This window comes from Castor canadensis, chromosome 11 (assembly GCF_047511655.1).
Source record: "Castor canadensis chromosome 11, mCasCan1.hap1v2, whole genome shotgun sequence".
Classification (NCBI taxonomy): Eukaryota; Metazoa; Chordata; class Mammalia; order Rodentia; family Castoridae; genus Castor; species Castor canadensis.
In genome coordinates, this window is record NC_133396.1 from 118,154,404 (window position 1) to 118,177,631 (window position 23,228).

At 34.5% G+C, this 23,228-nt stretch overlaps 1 protein-coding gene across 1 annotated transcript in view; it reads left to right on the forward strand.

Moving 5' to 3' along the window:
- Positions 1 to 23,228, forward strand: part of Ush2a (usherin) — a 759,580-nt gene that overhangs the window by 467,696 nt on the left and 268,656 nt on the right. Inside the window, exon 37 of the mRNA XM_074048325.1 lies at positions 10,752 to 10,931. Within this exon, the coding sequence (XP_073904426.1) occupies positions 10,752 to 10,931 (180 nt within the window). The remainder of the gene's footprint in view (positions 1 to 10,751; positions 10,932 to 23,228) is intronic.

A 23,228-nucleotide genomic window follows, 5' to 3' on the forward strand; every position in this document is an offset into this window, starting at 1 on the left:
AAAACAGTGAAAGTAAGTAAAATGCCTTTAAAGGGATCCAGGCTGGTTCTTTTCATTTCTGTATCTACCCCAGCCTAGAAAGACACCATCTGGGGGATTTAAAAGAGAAAAACGGTTCAACTTTAAATTAGAGAGCAAAATTGATTAACTTTGCTCAAGTGGCCAATGTTTTCAGACTCTTGCTTTACAAACAAATTTATATCTTATTATACTTTACTTATTGAATGCTTAATTTGAGACTCATGGTACCACATTATAGTTCTGTTGCCTCTGTTCTTGGTTCTTGGTTCTTAGGCAAAATTTTTGCACAGGCACAATTAAACCATTTAATAACTTATTTAAAAATATGTAGAATAGGTAAAATTTTATGCACTTATTTGATTTTTTTAAATAAATTACAAGGCAATATTAACGCTGCAAATATTTTAACCTTGTTTAGCCATTTACTTATTTTCACTAAAATCTGTAGAAGACTATGATTCATGTTTTGGCCAAATGACCTACCTCTGATTTTCCTCTGGAAGGCCCATAGTTGTGAATGTTTTAAAAAGTCTTTCATAAACAGTAGAAAGAGAGATCCAACCAAAAATGACTTTTTTCATCCAAGGAATCATTAATACTCTTCAGTTCCTCTTATTAAGCCATTAGAACAGCAGCTATTACTGTTTTATAAGCAATACACATGAACTTCCATTGCTGACCTCCCAAGGCATGTGGAGTTAGGGAACTATCGATATTTTCTTCCTACTTCTTTCTCTTTTAGTGACTGCATTCATAATTGCTGGACAATGAAAGGCATTCAATGCATTCATGGAGTTATAGTACAGTGGTGTAACACGCAGCTATAATCACAGTGTTCTTTCTCTGGAAAGAACCACTGCAGTGTTTAAAGAGAGTTTAGTCAAGAGAATTAATCCACAAATGGAAGTGACTGCCTTCATGCAGGAAGGCGGGTATTTTTAAGAGGCAGTTGCTTTAGTTGTTAAATTTGGAGGTAAGCAAACTTCTTCTAATAAGGACCAGAAACCTTATTAGTAAACATTTAGTCTTTGCAGGTAAAAATATCTCTTCCATAACTACTGGATTTTGCAGTCACAACATGACAATGCCTGGAAGTATCAGAGTCTTTGTTCTAATAAAACTTTATTTATAACAAGCATCTGGCCAAATTTGGCCCGTAAGTTATGGTTTGTAGACCTCTGGCTTTATTATAATTTATTTATAAGTTAAAATATAATGTAGCTACTTTCCTTGGATATTTGAGTCCTTTTATGACTTTTTAATTTATAATGCTAATTTAAAATTCATGTAATACAGAAAAATAACATTCACTAAAAATATTACTATTTTCAAATAATCAGTGTTAACAAATGGTGAACATCATTTCAGATCTTTCTCAACTCATGGTTTTTTTTAATAGCAAATAACAAAAATAAATTTGGTTAATGAAAACAAAGATGAACAATAGTGAGGGAATTCAATAGTTGAAAAAGTTGTCATGAAATTGAGAGAATTACATGTAAGCAAAAGCCATAAGCAACATGGCCCAGACAAACTTGCATCTCAGGTAATGCACACGAGGTCACCCCTACTGGAAGAAGGACCACCACTCAATTGCCTGGACAATCACAGGTATACTTCTGGGTTCTCAACAAAGAATCCTTGAATCAGCTTTGTCCCCAAATCAACACAGTGCTTGACAAGATGGCCAGCCTGATTTCTCTTCCTACCTCTGTGTACAAGTTCAGTTTCTCTCTCTTCAGGTCCTCTTCTAGGAGAGATTCATTCTCATGCGTTTCCTTAATTTAGGAAATAAATTAAGGAATAAAATATAAAAAATTTTTATTTTTTAATGTTTTGTTTTCCCCCATACAAAATATTTCTTTGACTCACCAAAAGGTGCTTCAAAAATACATATGCTGACGGGGCTAATGTGTGAGCAGTAACACCTGTACAGATCCCTAAAATAAAAATTTAGGATGCATTCTCATGCTTTTCCTTAATTTATATACCTGCTTCTGCAAGCAGAGTTAACAGTTGTGCTGTGAACAGGAATTCACCATGGATTTTTTTTTCTGTTCTTAGGTTTCAAAAGGGAACTATTCCTTTATTCCTTTCCATTTTTGTATTTTCTCCCCCAAAACTGTCAGCTGTTCTCATTGTGTTAATGGTACTGTTATTTTTCTAGTTTTATTTCTATTTAATTAAATATTTTAGGAGGGCAAGTTTGTAACACTGCTGAATTTATCCATTCTTTTCCCAAAACAAAAATGTTTCAAATCTCACAATGTATTTCCAAATAACTTTCCAACAAGATGTTTTATACCCACAGCTTAGAAACTATACACACAGACTCTAAGATGGCATCTGATGATCCACAATTCTTGGTTTCATGTCCTTGTGGAATGCTCTCCGCTGAGTGTGCTAAAAACCTGAGACTTTCTTCTAACTAATGGGATATGACAAAGGGAATGGGATGTCACTTCCATGAAGATAATAATGAATAAGATTATAGTCTGGGCTGGTGGAGTGGCTCAATTGGTAGATCATCTGCCTAGCAAGCGTGAAGCCCTGGGTTCAAACCCCAGTAGTGCAAAAACAAAAACAAAACACTGTAACTAATCTTGTTAGGAGGGTTAAAAGCAAGCAGCCATGTAGGAGAGGCTCACATGAGCAGCCTCCATCCAAAAGCCAGCAAGAAACCAAGACCCTCAGTCCCCACAGCATATAAAGAACTAAATCTTGCCAACAGCAAGCTGAATTTCAAGGTGACCCTTCTTCATTAGAGCCTTGACACAGGGCTTCAGACACAGACAACATATCAACTGCATCTTTTTGAGACCCTGAGCAGAAGAACACATAAAGTGTGCCCAGACTCAGAGACTGAGACTCTAAATGAATATTGTCTTGAGTTGCTAAGTTTTTGATAATACCGTAACACAATATATATAACTAACATCGAACTGTGTGACTATAGCAAATAAAGCTGCTAGAACCCACCAACAAAATAATATCCTTCTCACTCACAGTCACTGTCCTCAAACTGAGGAACCTTTTCAAAATGTATAAATCCTATCAATAAAAAAAATTCTAAGCACTTCATTACATGATGAGTGATAGATTGTGCTATGGGATCAATTATGGCAGTTGAGTTATCCGCTTGTTCTGAGTAGCACTAAAGGCTCAGCCAGGGAAGCATGTTTAGTAAGATTGTACTACAGCTCCAGAAAGAGACATTTTTTGATGATAAAACAGTCATGCTCATGTCTACTGTTTAGTTTGGAAGCTGGAGACCACTTTCTATGGGGGAATATTTGTCCAGCTAGCTCTTAGGTATGGAAATGATGGAAGTTATCTGTTCATTTGGAAAAGTAAGTTTCCCCAATTGGGAAGAACTAAGTCAAAGTAGAAAACTAAATGGATCAATTCTGATTACAACATAGTTGATGAAAATCGATCACATTTCTTTAATCTCTACACATACACATATTCCCTTTCTTTTTAAAAAGATTTTATTATTAAGAATAATTTCAGGTTCACAGCAATGTTCAGAGGAAGGCACATCCCCTGTTCTATAACTTCTTTCTGATGTTAATAAAATTTTAAAAATCCATTTAGGAAAATCTGGCTGTGGTATATAAAAAAAAAAAATAACTAAAATAAACCTTGCCCCAACGATTTAAACTACTTAAGTGGGAAATTGTGAAACATTAGGTGTACTCTGACCCACGTATTTTTTTTTTTTAAAGAGCCAAAACAGAACAAACCCAAAAGCTCCTCAGGATCTGTACAGGTGTTACTGCTCACACATTAGCCCTGTCAGCATATGTATTTTTGAAGCACCTTTTGGTGAGTCAATGAAATATTTTGTGTGTTTATTCCCCAAAGTACAATTGTCATGCTAGCAGACTAACAATTTAAAGAAGAATCAAAGAATGACAGCTTTTACTAGGTGACAACTAATTAAAATCACTATTAAAGTAATTACAGTTATGGTAAGAAATATGACACATTAACAGAACACTGTCTTTCTCAGAGGACAAAGTGGTACACAGATTACTTCTTTCTTTCTCTTTCAAAATGTCCTGTGGAAAGGAAAGCTATGTAGCTAGATATCAATAAATATTTTTACATTATCATAAACTTAAGGCTAGGTCAAAGTTTCCATTGACATGTATTAATTACAAACTACATGTCTAGCACCTTGGAAATCCGAGCTATATGATAATAGTATTTGGAGGACATGCTTTCTGGGTAAAATAATTTACAATAATATTTTGTAAAGAATAAATAAAAGTAGCTTAAATATTAATATGTGCTATCCAGAGTGACCTAGAATTCTTAGCTCACAGTATACCATTTGATGTCTTTTCATTTTTTTTTTTTCCTGGCAGAGTTCTGTGCTAGTGAGATGGAGCTGAGCAACTCTAAAATTGAGACCTCAATACAGGGAAAATATAGCATTATTTTACAGCTGGAAGTGGGAAAATTAGTTAACACATTTTCTACCTTAAGGTGTAATTGGATTCAGGAAAAGGCTAACTTAAAGCAGGACTAGGTCTGACATATAAAATCCTCACAAGGTAACAAGAATCAGTTTGGTTTGTTCGCTGTCATTTCTCATTATCCTCTTTGTCATGAGAATGGATTCATGTTGTGCCATTTTCTGTTCTTGTTACAATCTTTGTCACATGAATAAGATATCAGGATGTTAATGCCTGGCATACAGTATTCCAAGTGTGATGAGGCTGTACAGGACTATGCTGACCTTTGCAATATTATGTATTCTGATTGGTTGTTCACTTCACCTCTTTCCCACAAGTTAATAAGGCTGTAAAAAGAAGAGAACTGAAATGGCCAGCCAGTCAAATTATAGAATATTGAAAAGGTCAGAACAGTACAGCACAGAGGAAAAAAATTATGGAATATATGGTGCATTAAAATTCTTGTGACAATGATTACAACCAGAATGGGAAGGATACCCATTTGTGTTATTTCAATCTAGAGGCTCCCACAGGATGGTATCGCTAGGATAACAATCATTTATGAACCTTTGCATCACATGTGTGAAAATACAATTGGTTTTTTACTTTTAAAAATTGCATAGAAAATGTCCTCCTATTCAACAAATAAAAACATCAAGCTTTTCACCTTACAAAATGGGCATTGAGGTCATTAACACTTACTAGGACTTCATAGTGGAAGCTGAAGAAGCTTCTTTACAAGTAAAACCTGTAGGCCATAGAAATACATTTTGACTATTTCTTGATTTAACACTTTTTTCTCCAAAGTAAAATAGAAAAGTAGGACTGAATGACTTAGCATCTTTGAAAACCCTTTGAAATGTAGAATATGTGAAATATCCTGAAATAGCATCTCAGAGAACTTTGTTTTAAACATACATAACATATGCAAAATTAGTTTCTTCCTGGTGATACTATATGCAAAGGATATTTCTTTCCCCTGCACCTCAGTGAGAGAAAGAAGAAGACAAGGAAAGAAGGAAGGGAAAAAGAAATATAGAACACTTAAATTAGACATTCTAAAGTTACTGTTCTCAGGTGAGCAATAATGATTACTCGCTTTTAAAACTGCTTTATACATATCTTAAAATTTTTTATAGAGCAGCTGTGATAGATTTTGTAGTCAGAAAAGATAGATTTTGTTTTAACATTAGCTTTATACTCTCTTTAGATGCATTGTTTCAGTAATAGAGTAAACATTCTATAGCCCAAAGTTAAGGTCTAAAGACATCACTAAAAAAGATGCCATATATGATCTAGTTACTTTTAGAAGCATAGGAAATGAATTTCAATCATTATGTTAAGACCAGTCTAACTGTAGACTAAATAACTCAATCGATAGTTCTTGAATTTCAACATGCTGAAGAAAAAACACCCAGTGATTTCTGGAGCTTGCCCTCTGATAGTCTCATTTAGTAGGTCTGGGATAAAACTCAAGGATGTGAATATTCATGAGGTCTCCCACAAGCGATTTTGATGTAGATGAACCTTGGTACACTGGTAATAGACAACCAACCTATTGTGCAAAGAGTTTAGTGAAACCCCCTGTTAAAGTCCAATGGCGCAGACCAACCCAGAGAGTCTGTGGTTGTGGGAAGCTCAACTAAAAATTACAGTGGAGGTGTGATTTTGGAGAGTTGCAGTTCCAGAATACAGAATCTTAAGTGGACTATCACCATCCACTTATACTCACAAATAGGGTGAGAAATGAGGCTGATCAGACAGGAATGGTCAACTGTGATAGGAAATGCTTATCACTTGAGCATTTTTAGCTTGATTTTTGAGGCTGAACCAACATGGCTGCATTTTCCAGTCCAGTGAAAACAAAGCTTATGCAGTGAGAAGAGGTAGAGGGAGCATAGCCCACAAAACAGGGGTGATTTGAGGCCTTGCATTTTTAAAAACCTCTCCCCAATATCTAATGGAGCCCAAAGGGCAAAGGAAGAAAGAGTAGATAGGGAGAGTGAGGTAGAGGAAGAAGTGAAATCTGAACTGTAAATAAGCTCCTTATTTGGTTTTGAATCTGGAGGTTTTTGGGCTTCTTGGGGAGTTGAAATTTCTGTCATTTGCTCTAGGTCTGTGAGTTGAACTGAGGGCTAGTAGAGGTGAGGAACATTACTTAAATTGTGTGGTTCCTAGAGGTGCACATGTTCTTTTTTGAACTGAGCAAAATGGTTATGTAATTGCATACTTCTCATAATTATTGAGTAATTATATTCTTCTTATAATTACTGAGTAATCATTGTTCTATAACTAGAACTTAATGTTACAACTAATTGTATAATTACCATGTATTAATGTTGTTATCTGGGAAACTTAGAATAAAGTGGTACTTAATATATTTCCCCCATCATGCCATTTTCAAAGCTAGCAATAGTATTTGTTTTGCAGCTCAAAATTTGCTTCAAAAACAAATAAACAGACTATAAGGAAAATACCTTCACCAATATTATAATCATAGATGTTTATACTTTGATCTTGCATTTGCACCTGGCTAAAAATTGGTAAAATTATGCTCTCATGACTTAATTGTAGAATTTTTGTTGTTGTTTTGTAATTTTCAATCTTTTGTAAGATGTGCAAATTATACTACTTCAGAGTGAATGGAGCATCTGCTGGGGTCTCTGTTGGGTAAGGTGACCTTTTTGAAATTTTACAACTGAGCATGTGACAATGGCAGCAGTTGTTTCAGGCTGTAACTGAAAATGCTTCCAAGGAGTTAAGTATCCTGGGAACTTGACGTCTTCTGATGCTAATCATGTAATTGTTCTTAGACAATGATGAGGAAAGACTTGCATTTAATCTTAACCAGATTTCCCAAGTGCTGGAAGAATGTTTTATGTATTTTGGACATCTGCACCAAAGTCTTCCATGCAGTTGGAACTCGATGACCTTCAATCAAATCAAGTTGACTAGATGTAAAGAACCTATAGAAGCTAAAATGACATAATTTGGAAGTATCTTTTCAATGCATAATAAAATTATCAAATAAGTCTCTTTAGCAGGTTTTACAATTTCTTGCTAATATACATTACATTGTATGAATGTATACATATAAATATTCAGATAGATGATAGCTATCTAGCTAGACAGATAGATTGATAGATAGATAGATAGATTTAGGAGTAAATTATCTATTTCCATTTAGGTTCTTGAAGTCATTTTTAAAGCTTTGAGTATCTCTTTATCTGGCTTTACTGAAAACAAATAAAAACCATTATTCCCATGTATCCAAATGTACCATTTATTCTCCTTGGAATAAGACGCTCCTTTGAATATACCAATTTTAATCCAGAATAATAAGTTATTGTATACTGTAGGAATTTCTATTGGCCATGAAAGACACAACTATGTATCTTATAGCTAATTTTTAGCTTCTTTCTCTATCTCAAAATTTTTATAAGTATCTTTTAAAATATTTTTGCATATTTTACAGGTTTTGTCTGCCTCACCCACATTTCATGAAAATGGCTATGCTATAAGTAGTTCTCAGACCCCCTTTTGCATTATTTGAGCTCAATTAATTTCAGAATTTAAAATATAACCTGATTGGACAATGACATATGGTAGTGGATGAGATTAGTGTTGTTTGGTTAATCACAAACAATGTAGTAATACATTATTAGATTGGGAGTGGTAGAGAATTAGTAATTGGTAATTGCTACTGAAGAAAAAAAACTATAGGGTATATACATTTTTTGGTTTGTTTTTTTGGTGGTACTGGCTTTTGAACCTAGGCCCTTGCCCTTTCTAGGCAGGCGCTCTACCACTTGAGACATGCCCCCAGCCCTTTTGGGCTTTTGGTTATTTTCAGACAAACTCTCAATTTTGTTTGCCATGGGCCAACCTTGGACCCTGATCCTCCTCGGTTGGGTCAACAGCCTGGCCCCAGGATGCATGCTTCTTAAGCACTTGCTAACTCTCACTATTTATCTGGAATGTATCAGTTGTATGAATTACAAAAACAGTAGCATCATTCCTACTTATTTTGATCACTGTAATGAATGAATTGGATGTGTTAGCTCATAATACTAGGTTCACAATGTAGTAAAATTAAAGTATGTACATTAATGGGAATATATCCAAAGCCTCTTAGGCAAGTAATGTCATGGTTCTATTTATGTAATATATTTAGGAACTCAAAGAAAATATTCAAATAATAGGTGTTTATGTGCACACATTATATGCTAGATATAATAAAGAAATGTTTCATATAACTTTCACAGTAACTGTGCTATAATAATCATTTCCAGTTCACAAATAAAGAACTGGAGATTCAGATATATTAAGTGACTTGGCAAAGAGTGCATTACTAAAAATATAAGGACATGTTCAAATACAGGACTTTCAAACAACTAAATATATGATCTTTTCCTTGAACTATACTTCACTACTAAAATGTGTTAAAACATATTTCTTGTAAACATTGCAGAATTTCTTTACTATACAAAGCAAGATCATTTGTAGTATGTGGTTATCTTTTATTTTTAATCATTTAGTCAATAAAGATTATATCAGTACCTGAAGATCTCACAAATATACTTGTTTTTTGCCTTGTAGTTCAATATCCTGTGTTTTTTACTCATTTCCTTTTACCTGCAGAATTTGTAAGAAAGATGAAATGTACATATAATTAAAAGTGTTTGGGCAAAGGAAGAAGGCCTATTTGAAGTAAATACTGTGATTTTCATGATTCTTTTTCTGTATTTTTAAAGACTAATTATAGCACATTCTTAATATTTGACTAAAATGTTTTGATACCTCATGTAAACTTTTGAAAAAAGTACCTGGTGTAAACTTTACTGCAAAGTATTAATGTTGAAATTGAAATGAATGTTATGATTTTCAATTCTAATTCTTTTCTTATTTTAACACTAACATCTAACTCTTCTTAACCTTGAACATAATTCAGTGATGCTGGAGAGAAAGTGTTGTTATTAAGCACAGTGCTTTCCTACAACCTGAACAGACAGATTTAGGAATGGGTTTGGCAAGGATCTGGGTGAGGGTGGTGTGACATGGATGAGGATACATTGGAAGTGATTCATTTTGTACAGCTAGGCAGCTTCTGTGTTTTCCCATACAGCTGAAAACAGATCTTCTAACCAAGCTGAACACATTTCACCAGGATGCATGCTTCTTAAGCACTTGCTAACTCTCACTGTTTATCTGGAATGTATCAGTTGTATGGATTACAAAAACAGTAGCATCATTCCTACTTATTTTGATCATTGTAATGAATGAATCTGTTGTGTTAGCTCAAATAATACTAGGTTCACAGTGTAGTAAAATTAAAGTATGTACATTAATGACAGCATAATGACTTTTAGGATATTTTGACCAATTATGATTTAAAGAGGAATTAGGTATAAAGAAGTCAACTCAACTCTCAAGCAAAATGAGCAGAAAATTCCACAGTTGAGCATATATGAAATATCTGAGATATATCTGAGGTTACTACTTATCACCAGAACCACTATATTTGGAGGAGGGAGATGTGTTCTTTCTGTTTTCACAACAACAACAAAAAAATTCAAGGATAAAAAACTCAAAAAAATATAATTCATCAAGCAAGCAATTTATATGTAATATTTTTACTTATAGACATGATACTTGTCATATACTTTAGTACCATCTTCAAATATCAATCAAGTTATTTTGCTCACTGTGATGAATGAATTAGAAATTTTGACCCAGGTTTCATCTTGTTCATAAGGTAATAAAATAAAAACATGCAATTTTTTTTTTTGGTAGTACTGGGCTTTGAACTCAGGGCCTTGCACATGCTTGACAAGCATTCTTCCACTGGAGTCATTCCTCCAACCCTTTTGGACTTTAGTTATTTTTCAGAGTCTCATGTTTTTGCCAGGGACCAGCTACATTCTGAGATATTCTTATTTATGCCTGCCATGTAGCTAGAATTGCAGATGTAACTACCATGTCTGGCTTGTTTGTTGAGAAGTGCTCTCACTAACTTTTTGCCCAACTGGCCATGATCTGTGACGCTCCCAAACTTTGTCTCCCAAACAATTGAGATTATAGGCATGAACCACCATGCTCTATCCTCAAAGTATACATAATGGTTGGAGCACCTGCAATGCCTCTTAGAGTGTTCTGTCATACTTTTATGTAGTATAATATATTCAAGAACCCAAGAACATACTCCAATAATAGCAGGAAAATACTCTTAAATCTATGCTAATTTTAATAATTTCCTTCTTTAATCAGCAGACAATAACTACACCCTTCAGAGTGGCACAAAAGTCATGCACCTCAGTGAAGAGACAAACCTTTGGGTGCCCATCAATGAGCCGGTTCCCTTTACTGGCTATACAGTACTAGTGAACGCTTCCAATAGCCAAGGCAGCTTGACAAGCAACCACGCAACTCTTGTAATGCCTCCAGGGGGTAGGTCTGTTTAAAATGTTTGCTGTCGCACCATTGAACACCTTGTTTATTATTGGAATTAATTTTCTTTTAGAATTTAGAGGTTTGATTGTATTTCTACCTATTTGGTTGTTTTGTTTCATTGATTCTTTGATATTCTTTTATTGTTTTCTTAAGACTGTTTTCATCTTCTACCATGTATGTATGTGTACCTATGTGCTAAACACACACATGTATCTCTGGCTTTCTGCCTGTTAAAGACTGGAAAATGGTTTTTTTTGGAGATGTCACATGGGTGACACTTGACTTAGAGTCCAAGTTCATGTATTAAATTTGAGCTTTAATTTTTTACTTCAAAGGATTCTCACTCCGGGTTTTCTGAAGAACTAATTTAGATGTATACTAAAGGCTTTCCATTTGACAAAAGAAACAGAGTATAGGTTAATAGACAGAACAGGAAAACTTTACTCTTCACACTTCCTGTACTATTGATTACACTGCAGTAGTGCTACTTTAATATGTGAAATGGAATACAGTCTGGATGTTATGATTTTAAATATTTCTATTGAAAATTGAACATTAACTTGGTTCAAAATTACCATAATTATTCTTACTGTGGTCTGTAATCACGTTCACACTTGTCCTAACTATTTCTGGGAACTCAATGCTAAGAAGAAAACTCCCTCTCAGGATGGTATGTATGGTCCTTGAGTACAAAGCTGGCCTTAGAATAATGAGAGCATGATTCACAATGGAATGTTTAAGAATGTATAGTGTCCATGGCACAGTGGTTCAGTGCCTGACAAGAAAGCTTGAGGTCCTGAGTTCAAATCCTGGTATGACCAAAGAAAATGTATAAAAGACAAAGACTAACTATGAACACACACACACACACACACAAATAAAAAGAATGTAGAGGGTCTGACCATATCCAAGGGGAAGGACCCCAGGTCACCCAATGTCTGTCCTATAGCCAGACTGCCAGGAATCAATGTATTCTGGAGCAAGGGAGAATGCCATGATATTGTCATCAGAGAAGCTGATAATCAATCTCTTTGTGGTCATGAGTTCAAGAGCAGCTAATGCCACATTACTGAAAAAAAAATTAGGGCAAATCTGTAATGAAACCTCTTCCCCAGGAAAAGGTTCGTTACCCGTGGTAGCATACAAACCACTCACATTTTGTACCTTATATGACAATGTGACAAAGTAAGAATTGTTGAACAGATGTTTTCTAAGACACTTGAACCTCTAAATGGCAGAAGCTACATGATTTAAGAAAAGAATACTTAATGTGTTGGAATTCATTAACATGAGTAGCATATTTCATAAGCCAAAAATTAAAAGAAGAAAGTGAATTTAGGTAAGTGCTTATGTTAAAATTGAGACCAAATCACAACACAAAACAGAACAAGGAAATTTTGAGTGAGCATATCTTCACTTTCACTCTAACCCACATGCTGGAAGTGAAATAAAATGGTGATAACTCTAAACATTAGTATGGGACATCCTTTATTCACATTTAGAAATTAAAGAGTAATCAGTGCTTTAGTGGAGACTTAAAGTTACACAGTGATATTTCTTAACATGATGCATGGAATATTTAATGAGCTATATATTAATTTATAGCATTTACATTGGTTTAGATCATTTATAATTTGTAGCAACTTAGCTTGTATTCACAAAATAGAGTACTTAATTCATTGCTAGTGTATTTAAGAATGCATGAGTTAATAATTGGGTTGATGTACAGGATGGTGATTCAGTTGCATAAAAATCGCATCCTTTGCTAACTCAATACACACATGTCTGGCAACAGACAGGTTAATATCCCACAAGCAGGAAGAAATTATGACATTGTTCTTTTGGTGCTGAAGCAGAATAGGTGTTAAGCTTATCTTCATCTCTACTTTGTGGATCCTTCTCTGTGTGATTATTATAGGGGTCTGCTGGCCCACACTGTCTGGGCTTAATCTAATCTTTCACAGTATGTATTCAGAAATGCAGAATTTGGAGAAGTCCTTTTACCAAAAGAGGAAGCAATTGTCTTTAAAGACAGACAGAGATTTGCTCAAGTTTATTACAGCCATTAGGACATACTTTCTTTCATCATTAGATTGTTGTTGATTACAATTAGGAAACTTATAGCTTTGAAATGATCTTTTTTATGACCTTGTGGCAGTTTAAAGGTGATACCTCATTGATTAAATAGGTTTTAGTTCATGCTTCCTTTTAGTTAATGATCTGAAAACATATTATCCTGATTTACACATAAAAATCATGCTGAAAAGCATGTGGCATTCACTAGAATGTGTGTGTTTAAGTAGAATTAAATTAGTACTGAGAGTTATTAAAGAAATCTTCCATGCCTTTGTCCAGTGAACTGTGTTCCATACTGAAATGAATAATAAATGAACCGATATACAGAAGTGAACCAACTTCTGGGCAGAGAAGGTTCCTTGTGCTATTTACTTTTCCATTACATTTGGGTTGTTATCATTATTGCCATTTCCTTGATTTCAGTAATAAGGTCTCTTCTATGGTGATGTTGAGTTCCCAGCATCTTTTGATGCCGAATTACATAAGATTGGTAATGAAAATATCCTTAGCCATGTTTTATTATTGGTATAGAGTAAAAGCATAACAATAGAAGACTTGGGCAAAACAAAAATGCTATTTTTTTCTTCATCAAATATGGCCTGGAAAACCTCTTTAGCCTTGGCTGAGTACACCTTATTTTCAGGTTTCAACTTAGAAATCAGTCTATCAGCCAAGTTATCTTTACCAAGCAAGGCTGAGAGAGGGCTTTTCTGTATTCCAGAGGAAAATCATATTATATTGAAATTACCTGTTTAATTTGACCATTGCAATCTCTGCTTATAAAATTGTTTCTTATTCATATAAGAAACATAATGAATAACTGAATGAATAAATCAGTCAAGAAAGCCTAATTGCCAATTCTAAATCATAAGTGTATCAGTGCTCAGTCTTGCCCAGCCTTCGTGTCTACCAGAGCAAATTTCTATTGTAGCCAACTTCAAAAAATTTGACCTTCTCTTATATACTGTAGTCCAGAGTAAAAGTGCTGAGGCCATGTAAGTATAATTACAGCCCAGACTGTCCAGAGGGCAAGTACTGGATTAAGAAATACTCTCATGTTTCATTAACTCACCATTCTTTGATTTCTCCCATATAGTGGTTACTTTTTCTCTGGTGAGCATGGGAATATTGGAATTTGTAAAGGAGAGGTAAGGGAGCAGGAGGTGAAGAATCTTACCATGCAACCTCTCTTAGTTGAATGGTTAGGGAACATCTCATTGGCTAGTAGCTATTGCTTTTTCTGATGAGATAACACTATGATTTAAAAATGTGGTAAACCCATGTTATTGGAATTAAAGAAAGGTTATGCTTCCAATAACTCAGTATGTAGATTGAGAGTGAAAATCAAAATAGCACAGACCTTATTTTTAAAGTTCGTGTTCAATATTATTTGGAGAACTGGAGTTGTATCTCTTATTTTCAGCTCGGCACATATCCTCCCCTAACTCTGGGCACTCAAGTTTTTGTATTTTGGTTGTTTGAAATAACATAATACTCTTATTCAGCTCTAAGATACTCTTAGAAATGAAGAATATATTTAATCTGAGCTCTTGAATAGCATTATGGTACAGGTTCAAGAGTTCTAGGAAAAGAATTAAAAAAAAACTGAATCCAAATGTTAATCCATAAATATGAAACTTTCTTATGGCCTTTACCCCTGGAAGGTCTGGAGTTACTAATGGGGTTAGGATTTCAACGCTTAATGGGGCTCGGTGCATTAGTGTTTTGTATGCATGGAATTCAGCATTCAGTTTAATAAGTGGTTGACATTGGTGATGTCCCTTAATTTGCTTAAATCTAATTGGCTCTTTTATCAGTCAAACCTGTATGGATTGGCAATTGATCAGAAAGGGTCAGCCATGACTCTGCATGTAGTTAAATGATGGAACCACTATTTAAAGTCACACTTGCATGGTAATAAGCAAAGGAAGTACAAATGAGCTTAGGGGAGGAAGGCAAAGAAGCTTAGAAGTTTTGCAGGATCTTCAAGTACAGAACAAAGGCATTATGGAGTATATAAATTTTAAATACACTGCATTTTGCCTCCAGACTTAAACCTTTTTTTCCAGATGAACTGAAATCTTGTCTGAAACTGTCTTTGTTACATCAAAGAACTACTCAGAAAGCGAAAAGAGACAGAAGAAGCATAAAAGGGCATAGTTTAAAATGATTAGTGACAAATTCCATACTGAAGAGCTAGAAACAGATTTTTTATGAAAGTTTTATGTTTTTCCAAAAGGAATAATTTTCTTCTGTTTATCTTTTTCTAAATTTCTTTAATACAACAGTGAGAAGAACTCAGAGCCACCTTAGTTTGTGAACTTAATACAGCTTTTCTCTGACAGTAAATAGTGTGTGATTTGTATCTTTAAATTCATGAGAATTATTACAATTTATGAACTCACAAGCATACTAGTCTTGGAGAACCTGTTTTATTTTCCAAAATGTGTTGTTAGAAAAATCAAAAACTGAGAGAAATGGAAGATTGTTGTGAGTGCTTTGTGTAGGAGGGTGTTTTTTTAAATTTTTGTTAATATCTGTCCTTTCCCTGATCCTCTTGCCACCTAAAACATTGAAAAGAGTAAAATCCACTAGGAATTAGAATTTAGCCACATTTATTTTTTATAAATAAACATAGACTTTGAAACATAGATTTCAACCCACCTTTTTCATTGTGAGCAAATCCATAAGTATAACCGAACCTTTGTTCATTTATAAAACAGGCTTGGTGGTAATTCCCACCTGATAAAATTATTTGTGGAATTCAGCAACACAATATATTTAGGGCGTTTAGCACAGTAACTATCTTGGTAAACATCTACTGAGTGCTACCTGTTTTTTCAACCTGTATTAGCCCATTTTCTGTAGCTATACCAAAACCCTCAAAACTGGGTATTTTATAAAGAAAAGATTGTTTTTAATTCACTGATTTGGAGGTTGCAGGCATGGTACTGACATCTGCCTAAGCATGGTGAGATGGTGATGAGCCTTTTCTAGGCTCATCGTGGCAGATAGCATCACATGCAAGAGGAAGACCTCACATGGCAAGAACGAAGCCTGAGAATGGGGAAGGGCCAGTCATACTCCTTTATAACAACTCTCTTCTTTGCCAGCTAACGGATTCCCAAAGAACTACATTATCTCTTCCAAGGTCTGTGTCCCAGTGACCCGATTTTCTTCATTTAGGCGCCACCTCTCAATGTTCCACTACCTCGCAATATTGCCACACTGGAGGCCAAGCTCCCAACATATGAGTCTTTGTGGGATAAACCACATTCATATCATGTACTGCTAACCTTTTTTCACTCATGCAACCTGGAAATGCCCTACAGAAAGGATAAGTAAAATATCAGAATCTTTTACACACCTACAGAGAAGAGAATAATTTTCTCTTGCTACTTTCCTAATTTCTCCTACACTCACCCTGTAGGGTATTAACATGAATATGGCCAGACCTGTAACTCTGCTAAGGGGTGGTCATGTATATAGGAAGAAAAGAAGCAGAAAGGATGGGAAGTGATTTTCCATTTGAAATATCCTTCACTGACCCCCAACCCATGCCTATGGATCATAATTTGCCAATAATTTTTGCATTGATCTCTCATTAGTAATCTTAGGATTTCAACAGGCAGAAAAGGCACACATTTCTTTCTCTTACTATAATTTTCTTTTGTACTCATGTTAAACTACTTGTTGAATACTATTTTACACTTACTCTTTAATCTATTATCTGTATGTTTTATTCTTTTTTTATTATTCTTTTATTCACATGTGCATATATTGTTTGGGTCATTTCTCCCCCCTTCCCTCCTCAGTTCCAGGCAGGTCTTGTTCTGCCTTTATCACTAAGTTTTGTTGGAGAAAAGATACAAACCTAATAAAGAAGACAAAGTGTTCTTGCTAGTTGAGTTGAGGATAGCTATTCAGAAATACTCATAGCATTGCTTTCGTGTACATGTGTTGTGACCCATGTTGATTCATCTCTAACTGATCTTTACCCTGGTTACTGTTCCCCTTCTCATGATAACCTCTGTTGCTTTAAGGTTTCTGTATTAGCTCCTCTGGAGTGGGGACATCAAACACGTTCATGTTTTGGGTTTTCTACCTATTTCTATATCACCCAAATGTGCTCTCCCCTTGTCATGTGGTCTCAGTCCAACCACATTGCTGCTTTTGCCCTAGATCTAAAGTCTGCATATGAGGGAGAACATAGGATTTTTGGTCTTCCGAGCTTGGCTGACCTCGCTCAGAATGATGTTCTCTAGTTCCATCCATTTACCTGCAAATGATAAGATTTCATTCTTCTTCATGGCTGAGTAAAATTCCATTGTGTACAAGTACCACATTTTCTTGATCCATTCATCAATAGTGGGGCATCTTGGTTATTTCCATAACCTGGCTATTGTGAATAGCACTGTAATAAATATGGGTGTGTAGGTGCCTCTGGAGTAATCTGTGTTGCATAGATTTGGGTATATCCCCAGGAGTGGGATTGCTGGATCATATGGTAGGTCTATGTTTAGATTTTTAAGAAGTCTCCAAATTTTTTTCTAGAGTGGTTGCACTAGCTTGCATTCCCACCACCAGTGTATAAGGGTTCCTTTTTCCCTGCATCCTCACTAACACATGTTGTTGGTGGTGTTTTTGATAATGGCTATTCTAACAGGGGTGAGGTGGAATCTTAGTGTGGTTTTGATTTGCATTTCCTTTATGGCTAGAGATGGTGAGCATTTTTTCCTGTGCTTTTTTGCCATTTGAATTTCTTCTTTTGAGAAAGTTCTATTAAGTTCAGTTAGCCATTTTTTAATTGGTTCATTGATTTTAGGAGAGTTTAGTTTCTTAAGTTCCCTGTATATTCTGGTTATCAGTCCCTGTCTGATGTATAGCTGGCAAATATTTTCTCCCATTCTGTGGATGGTCTCTTCAGTTCAGAGACCATTTCTTTTGTTGTAAAGAAGCTTTTTAATTTTATGAAGTCCCATTTGTCCATCCTTTCTGTCAGTTGCTGGGCTGCTGGGGTTGTTTTGAGGAAGTCCTTGCCTATACCTATTAGTTTCAGAGTGTTTCTTGCTCCTTCTTGTGGTAACTTCAGAGTTTCAGGTCTGATATTTAGGTCCTTGATCCATTTTGAGTTGATACTAGTACAGGGTGATAGACATGGATCTAGTTTCAGTTTCTTGCAGATGGGCAACTACTTTTCCCAGCAACATTTGTTGAAGAGGCTGTCTTTTCTCCATCGTATATTTTTGGCACCTTTGTCAAAAATGAAGTGGGTATAGTTGTGTGGATTCATATCTGGATCTTCTATTTGTGTGTCTTATTCTTGAGCAAAAACTTTCCTAGCTTTGTAAGCTAAGCCAAAGAGAGGAGTTCGAAATGTTATACAAGATATTTTTCACCTTATCTTATTCATCTTCACATATATATTTTGAAAACCTAAATTCATCAAATAGCAAAGCTTGTCAGTAGTTCAGAAAATGTGCTCTCAAATAACTAAATGGAATATTGGCTTCTTAAAATGTTATTACTTAATTTGTGCTCAATGATATTATGAAAAGAATAATTTGCTAGTCACAGGTTTTTATTGTAGTAAGGCAGGTAATATAATCTGCTAAAAGTCAGTGGTGGGGCTCCATCTGGCCAGATGGGATAGAAGCAGAAAACAATTAATCACAGATTTTTTGGATTTATTTTTGTTTAGATTTAGGGGACATCTCTTATTGTGTAACAACCAAAACATTTCAACTTAAGATAACTACTCTCTACTATTTCTCACATGCATGTGCAAGTTGCCAGAATGGTTTTTCCTGCTCATGTGGCCAGGCTGAGCAGTCCCTAGAGCATAAGGAGTCAGCATTTCAAAAGACAAGACCAAGAATGAATATAGAATTTTTAAACCTGTTGAAACCACCATAAGTAGGGCACTAAGGTAGAAAGAAGGAAAAAACAGGAGATGAAACAATTCAGGTCATAATACATATATACATAGAAATGTCATTAAAAAAAACTCTCTGCATAGCTATCTTAAACAAACAAAAATGTTATTTTTTTCTTGTACAAAATCAGAGAGCAGAAGGACAGAATAGGTCCTGTCTTGGAGCGGGATTGGTAGCAGTGGGAGGGGGCAGGATTGGGGAAAAGGTATAGGAGGGTGCGTATAGTGCAAATACTGTGTACACATGTGTATAAGTGGAAAAATGAGACCTGTTAAAACTATTCCAGGAATAAAGGACAATGATAGAGGGGGTAAATTCAAGTATGATATATTTGATATATTGTAGGAACTTTTGTAAATGCCATAATGTACCCCAGCCCAACAGTAAAAAAAAATTTTTAAAGACAAAAACCAAATGTTCATTTACTTACCAAACCTATGCTTGCCTCAAGCTGGCCAGAACAAGTTTACATTAATATAACAATCTCCCATAAATGTCTAAATAATTGGTTTTCAGAAGATTGTGTGTGTATACATGCAGGTTTTATACAGATATGATTTTTGTATTAAATTTGCCCTGTTTTTGAAAAAACAGGGGAAAACAGTTTATTGAATATTTTCTTGAAGGAGATACAAAAAAAAAACTTAATGTGAAAATTATTATTGACTCTTCAATATTATATTTCAGTGAGTATATTTATAGAAATAGAATCTTATTTAAAACGTTTGTAACTCAATACTTCTTAAGGGAATACTCTGAGTTCTTTTTATATGTGGGTGACTTCAAAATTATTTTAGTTAGTTCTCAAAATTAAAGCTTAGGTATTCAGATTTCCACTTACATTTATGAGTTGTGAGAGCAAGGACGGCACTTCTAGTCCTACTGCCTAGGACAAAGGATTTGCTGAATACCTGAATGACCACAATATTTCATAGTAGTTACAACTTGGAAAATAATCTTGAAAATTATCTTTTGTCATTCTTATGTCCTTTACTAGGATAATTATTTTTCAGAATTGAATTCAATCTAAAATTGGTTTACCTTAGTTCTGTGAAGATTGTCATAGCAGTATAGATATTAAAACATAGGGCCCTCTTGAAGCACATGTGAGTGTGTTTAGTTCTTTGTTTTAACAACCATTTTCAATTAACTCACCTATAAAAATTGGTGGTTGGACACAACTAAAAATAGTTGGTTAAACAGACCAGTTTTTAGAATCTAAATATACTCTGAATACAAATTTAATTTAGAACACATAGTTTTGTATTTACCAACAAATTTTTAAATACAAGGTCAAGATTTTTTATTATATTATTGTTGTACAGGGGGTGCATTGTGACATTTACAGAAGTTCTTAGACTATATCATGGTTGAATTCGCCCCCTCCATCATCTCCTTCCTTAGAGTGTAAGTTTGCTATCTTTAAATTGCACCTATAAGGTATAGTTCCTGATTCTCCCTTTCTTACTTCCTTAAAAAGAGAACAAAAAATATAAAGATACTTAAGGAACAATCTAATACAGAATCTTTCTAGGTTTTTATAATTCTTCCAGTTATTTAGTTATTTTCCCCATACTATTTTGACAGCACTGTTTAAAGTCATAATTTAAAATTTTACAAAGCAATTATTTTTCATAAAGACAAGTTTCCATTATTTTCATCAATCTAAGTAATATTAATTAAGTTACAAAATAAAATAAGAAGTACAACTGACATAATAGTTTTTGGAAAATAAAACACTTCATATGTGTAGATTCTACTTGTAGCTGTAGAATTTTGCCCTTGAGACAAAGGTAATTAACTATCCATCTCTGTGCATTACAGAGTAATTGAAAAATGTTTATTAAACTGGCATATCAGCTAAGAATAGTTAGTGAAGGCAATGTCTACTAACATTGAAGGTGGCAGGGTGACCCATTCTCAGAGCAACCATCCCATTTAGGAGAGCAAGACAGTGCCATCAAATTCTTCTTTCCGGCTAAGTGTTACAATAGTTATGTCTTAAAAGGAAAAAAATAATGCACTGGTTATATCCCTTCAGTTGGTTAGGAGCTGAGCCTAAGATTTTTGGCATGATTTTCTCAAGTAAACTTGTATTTCTTCTTCAGCTTTTAAAGGAAAGAACAGAACTTTCTTATTTCCTAATTTCAACCAAAATCCCTTTCTAAGACCTCAGAGGAGTAGATTGTGGGTAGCACTACTGACCAACCATTGGAAGTATAACATCATTTCAGCACACAATCTTTAAGAGAATTGGAAAAAATAAGAAGCTCCAAAAACAGGGATATACCAAAAAGAAAAAAATTTGCAAATGCAAACCCCATTCTATCTAGCACTTTTCTCCATATTGTAGCACTGCATGCTATAAAATATCTCTATGTCTTTTGAATTCTCTACTCACTCAAATGTCGAGATGCTACTCTCTAGAATGAAATTAGTGGTTCTCAGAGATATGTTTCCTTACCTTTTGTAAATATGGAGCCCTTTGGCATGTGTTTTCTGTTTGTTGTCTCTTCTACATCCACTTAGATTTATTTGCAATATGCAAGTTAAAACTTCCATGTGTAGGTGAACATGATATATCTTAAAAATTGAAAGAATGCACAGTCAAGGAAATAAAAACACAGGTTATAAATTGAAATCGACAATAAGCTAAGATGGTATATTAAGAGGGTAGAAGGAAAGATAAGATTAACTCCCTTTTAAAATGTAAAAGCCACAATGAAGATGTAGGATGGTGAGGACTAGTATTCTTTAAAACAACAGTCTACCACATAAACAGATTGTCTTTACTTTCAGTATATTAAAAGCTACGCAAGTCACATTACATCCAGTTCTTATGAATCTTTGGAATAGTTGTGCATAACATTTTACTTCTGTGTATATCTTCCAAATGTGCTGCTATTTTTTCTCCTGGAAAAAAAAAACCATTGAAAGTAATAAAGTAGGTGAATTCAACAAATAAAAAATATTTGAATTCTTAATAAAATAGTGCACTTTGAGAGCGCTTAGTAGTCCATTTAGTTTAAGCCACACTTTCTTCCAAATATGTTGTAAAGAAGAGAACTGAAGCATTTGTGACTGTCTTAAACATGCCTTCAACTACTTTCATGAAAATTCTTACCTCTACCTTTGTGGAATTGATATTACCCTTCTCTGTGTGTGCGTGAATGCCTGTGTGCATGTTTGTAACATTACCTGTCACGAGCCAGAGAGAGAGATAGATTCCTATTTTATAATTTGTGAAATTTTCTTTACTTTCCATACTCATCTGCTTGACAGCTAACTTCCCACTTATAAAAGGGACTAACTTTAGAAAGGGACTAACTTCTGAGCCATAGAGAGGAGGGAAGAGAACTTTGAAGTGTGCTTACCATGGACTGAACCAGCCTCCAGCAAAGGGCTCTCGTGTGGTTTATATAGAAACACACACCCACACACAATTAAATGCTATCTTTAGAGCATCCTGGGGCAAGGCAGAGAGACCAAAAAAAGAAATTGATATAAAATCGCATTTTTCCTACATTACCAAGGGAGAAGGGTGGAGGATATTGTTCCTTTAAGCTTCATTGGTATTAAAAATCATATTTTTTAAAAGAATCAGTGCAATTCTCCTGTTTTTTATCTCGAAAGAATGGTTTATCTATAACTTTAAGGTTTAAAAAAAATCATGTCTGTCTGACTGGCTCTGCAGTTTAAAAGCAACTTAAAGTTTTATTTGAATTCTTAGAGTGCCCTAAAGAAATTTTTGCTTTATTTCTTAAAATAATCTTTTATCTTTTATTTTTCTTTTTTATCCTAGATTCTATGCCTGACTTGAATAAATTCTATGAAAATTTACCTACCTGTATAAATACTCTTACAAAAGTGAGAGTATCCTTAATATAACTTAGATACTTAGAGGCATATTTCCAATCTGTTTTCATTAGCGACATCAAGAAATTCCATTGTTACTTCCATAAATGGGTATAGATGCCCTAGATTCTAAAGGTTCCAGAGCTTGTGATGAAAAATAGATTGTGACAACAGCACACAGATTCATTACAACTAGTCTGATATTCTAACTTTTAACTGATTTGGACAAATGAAACTGCAATGTGTGGGTGGCTGTGGTATATCTGAAAACTTGAGTGCATTACTTAATACTTAGTTGATGAAACCAATCCCTCCTCTCACACTTCAATGATCACTTTGGAACTTATTTTTATTTTAATGTCTCATGTCTTATCTACTAGAGTATAAATTCATGACAAAAATAAAATGAGTGGATGAATAGTGGTAG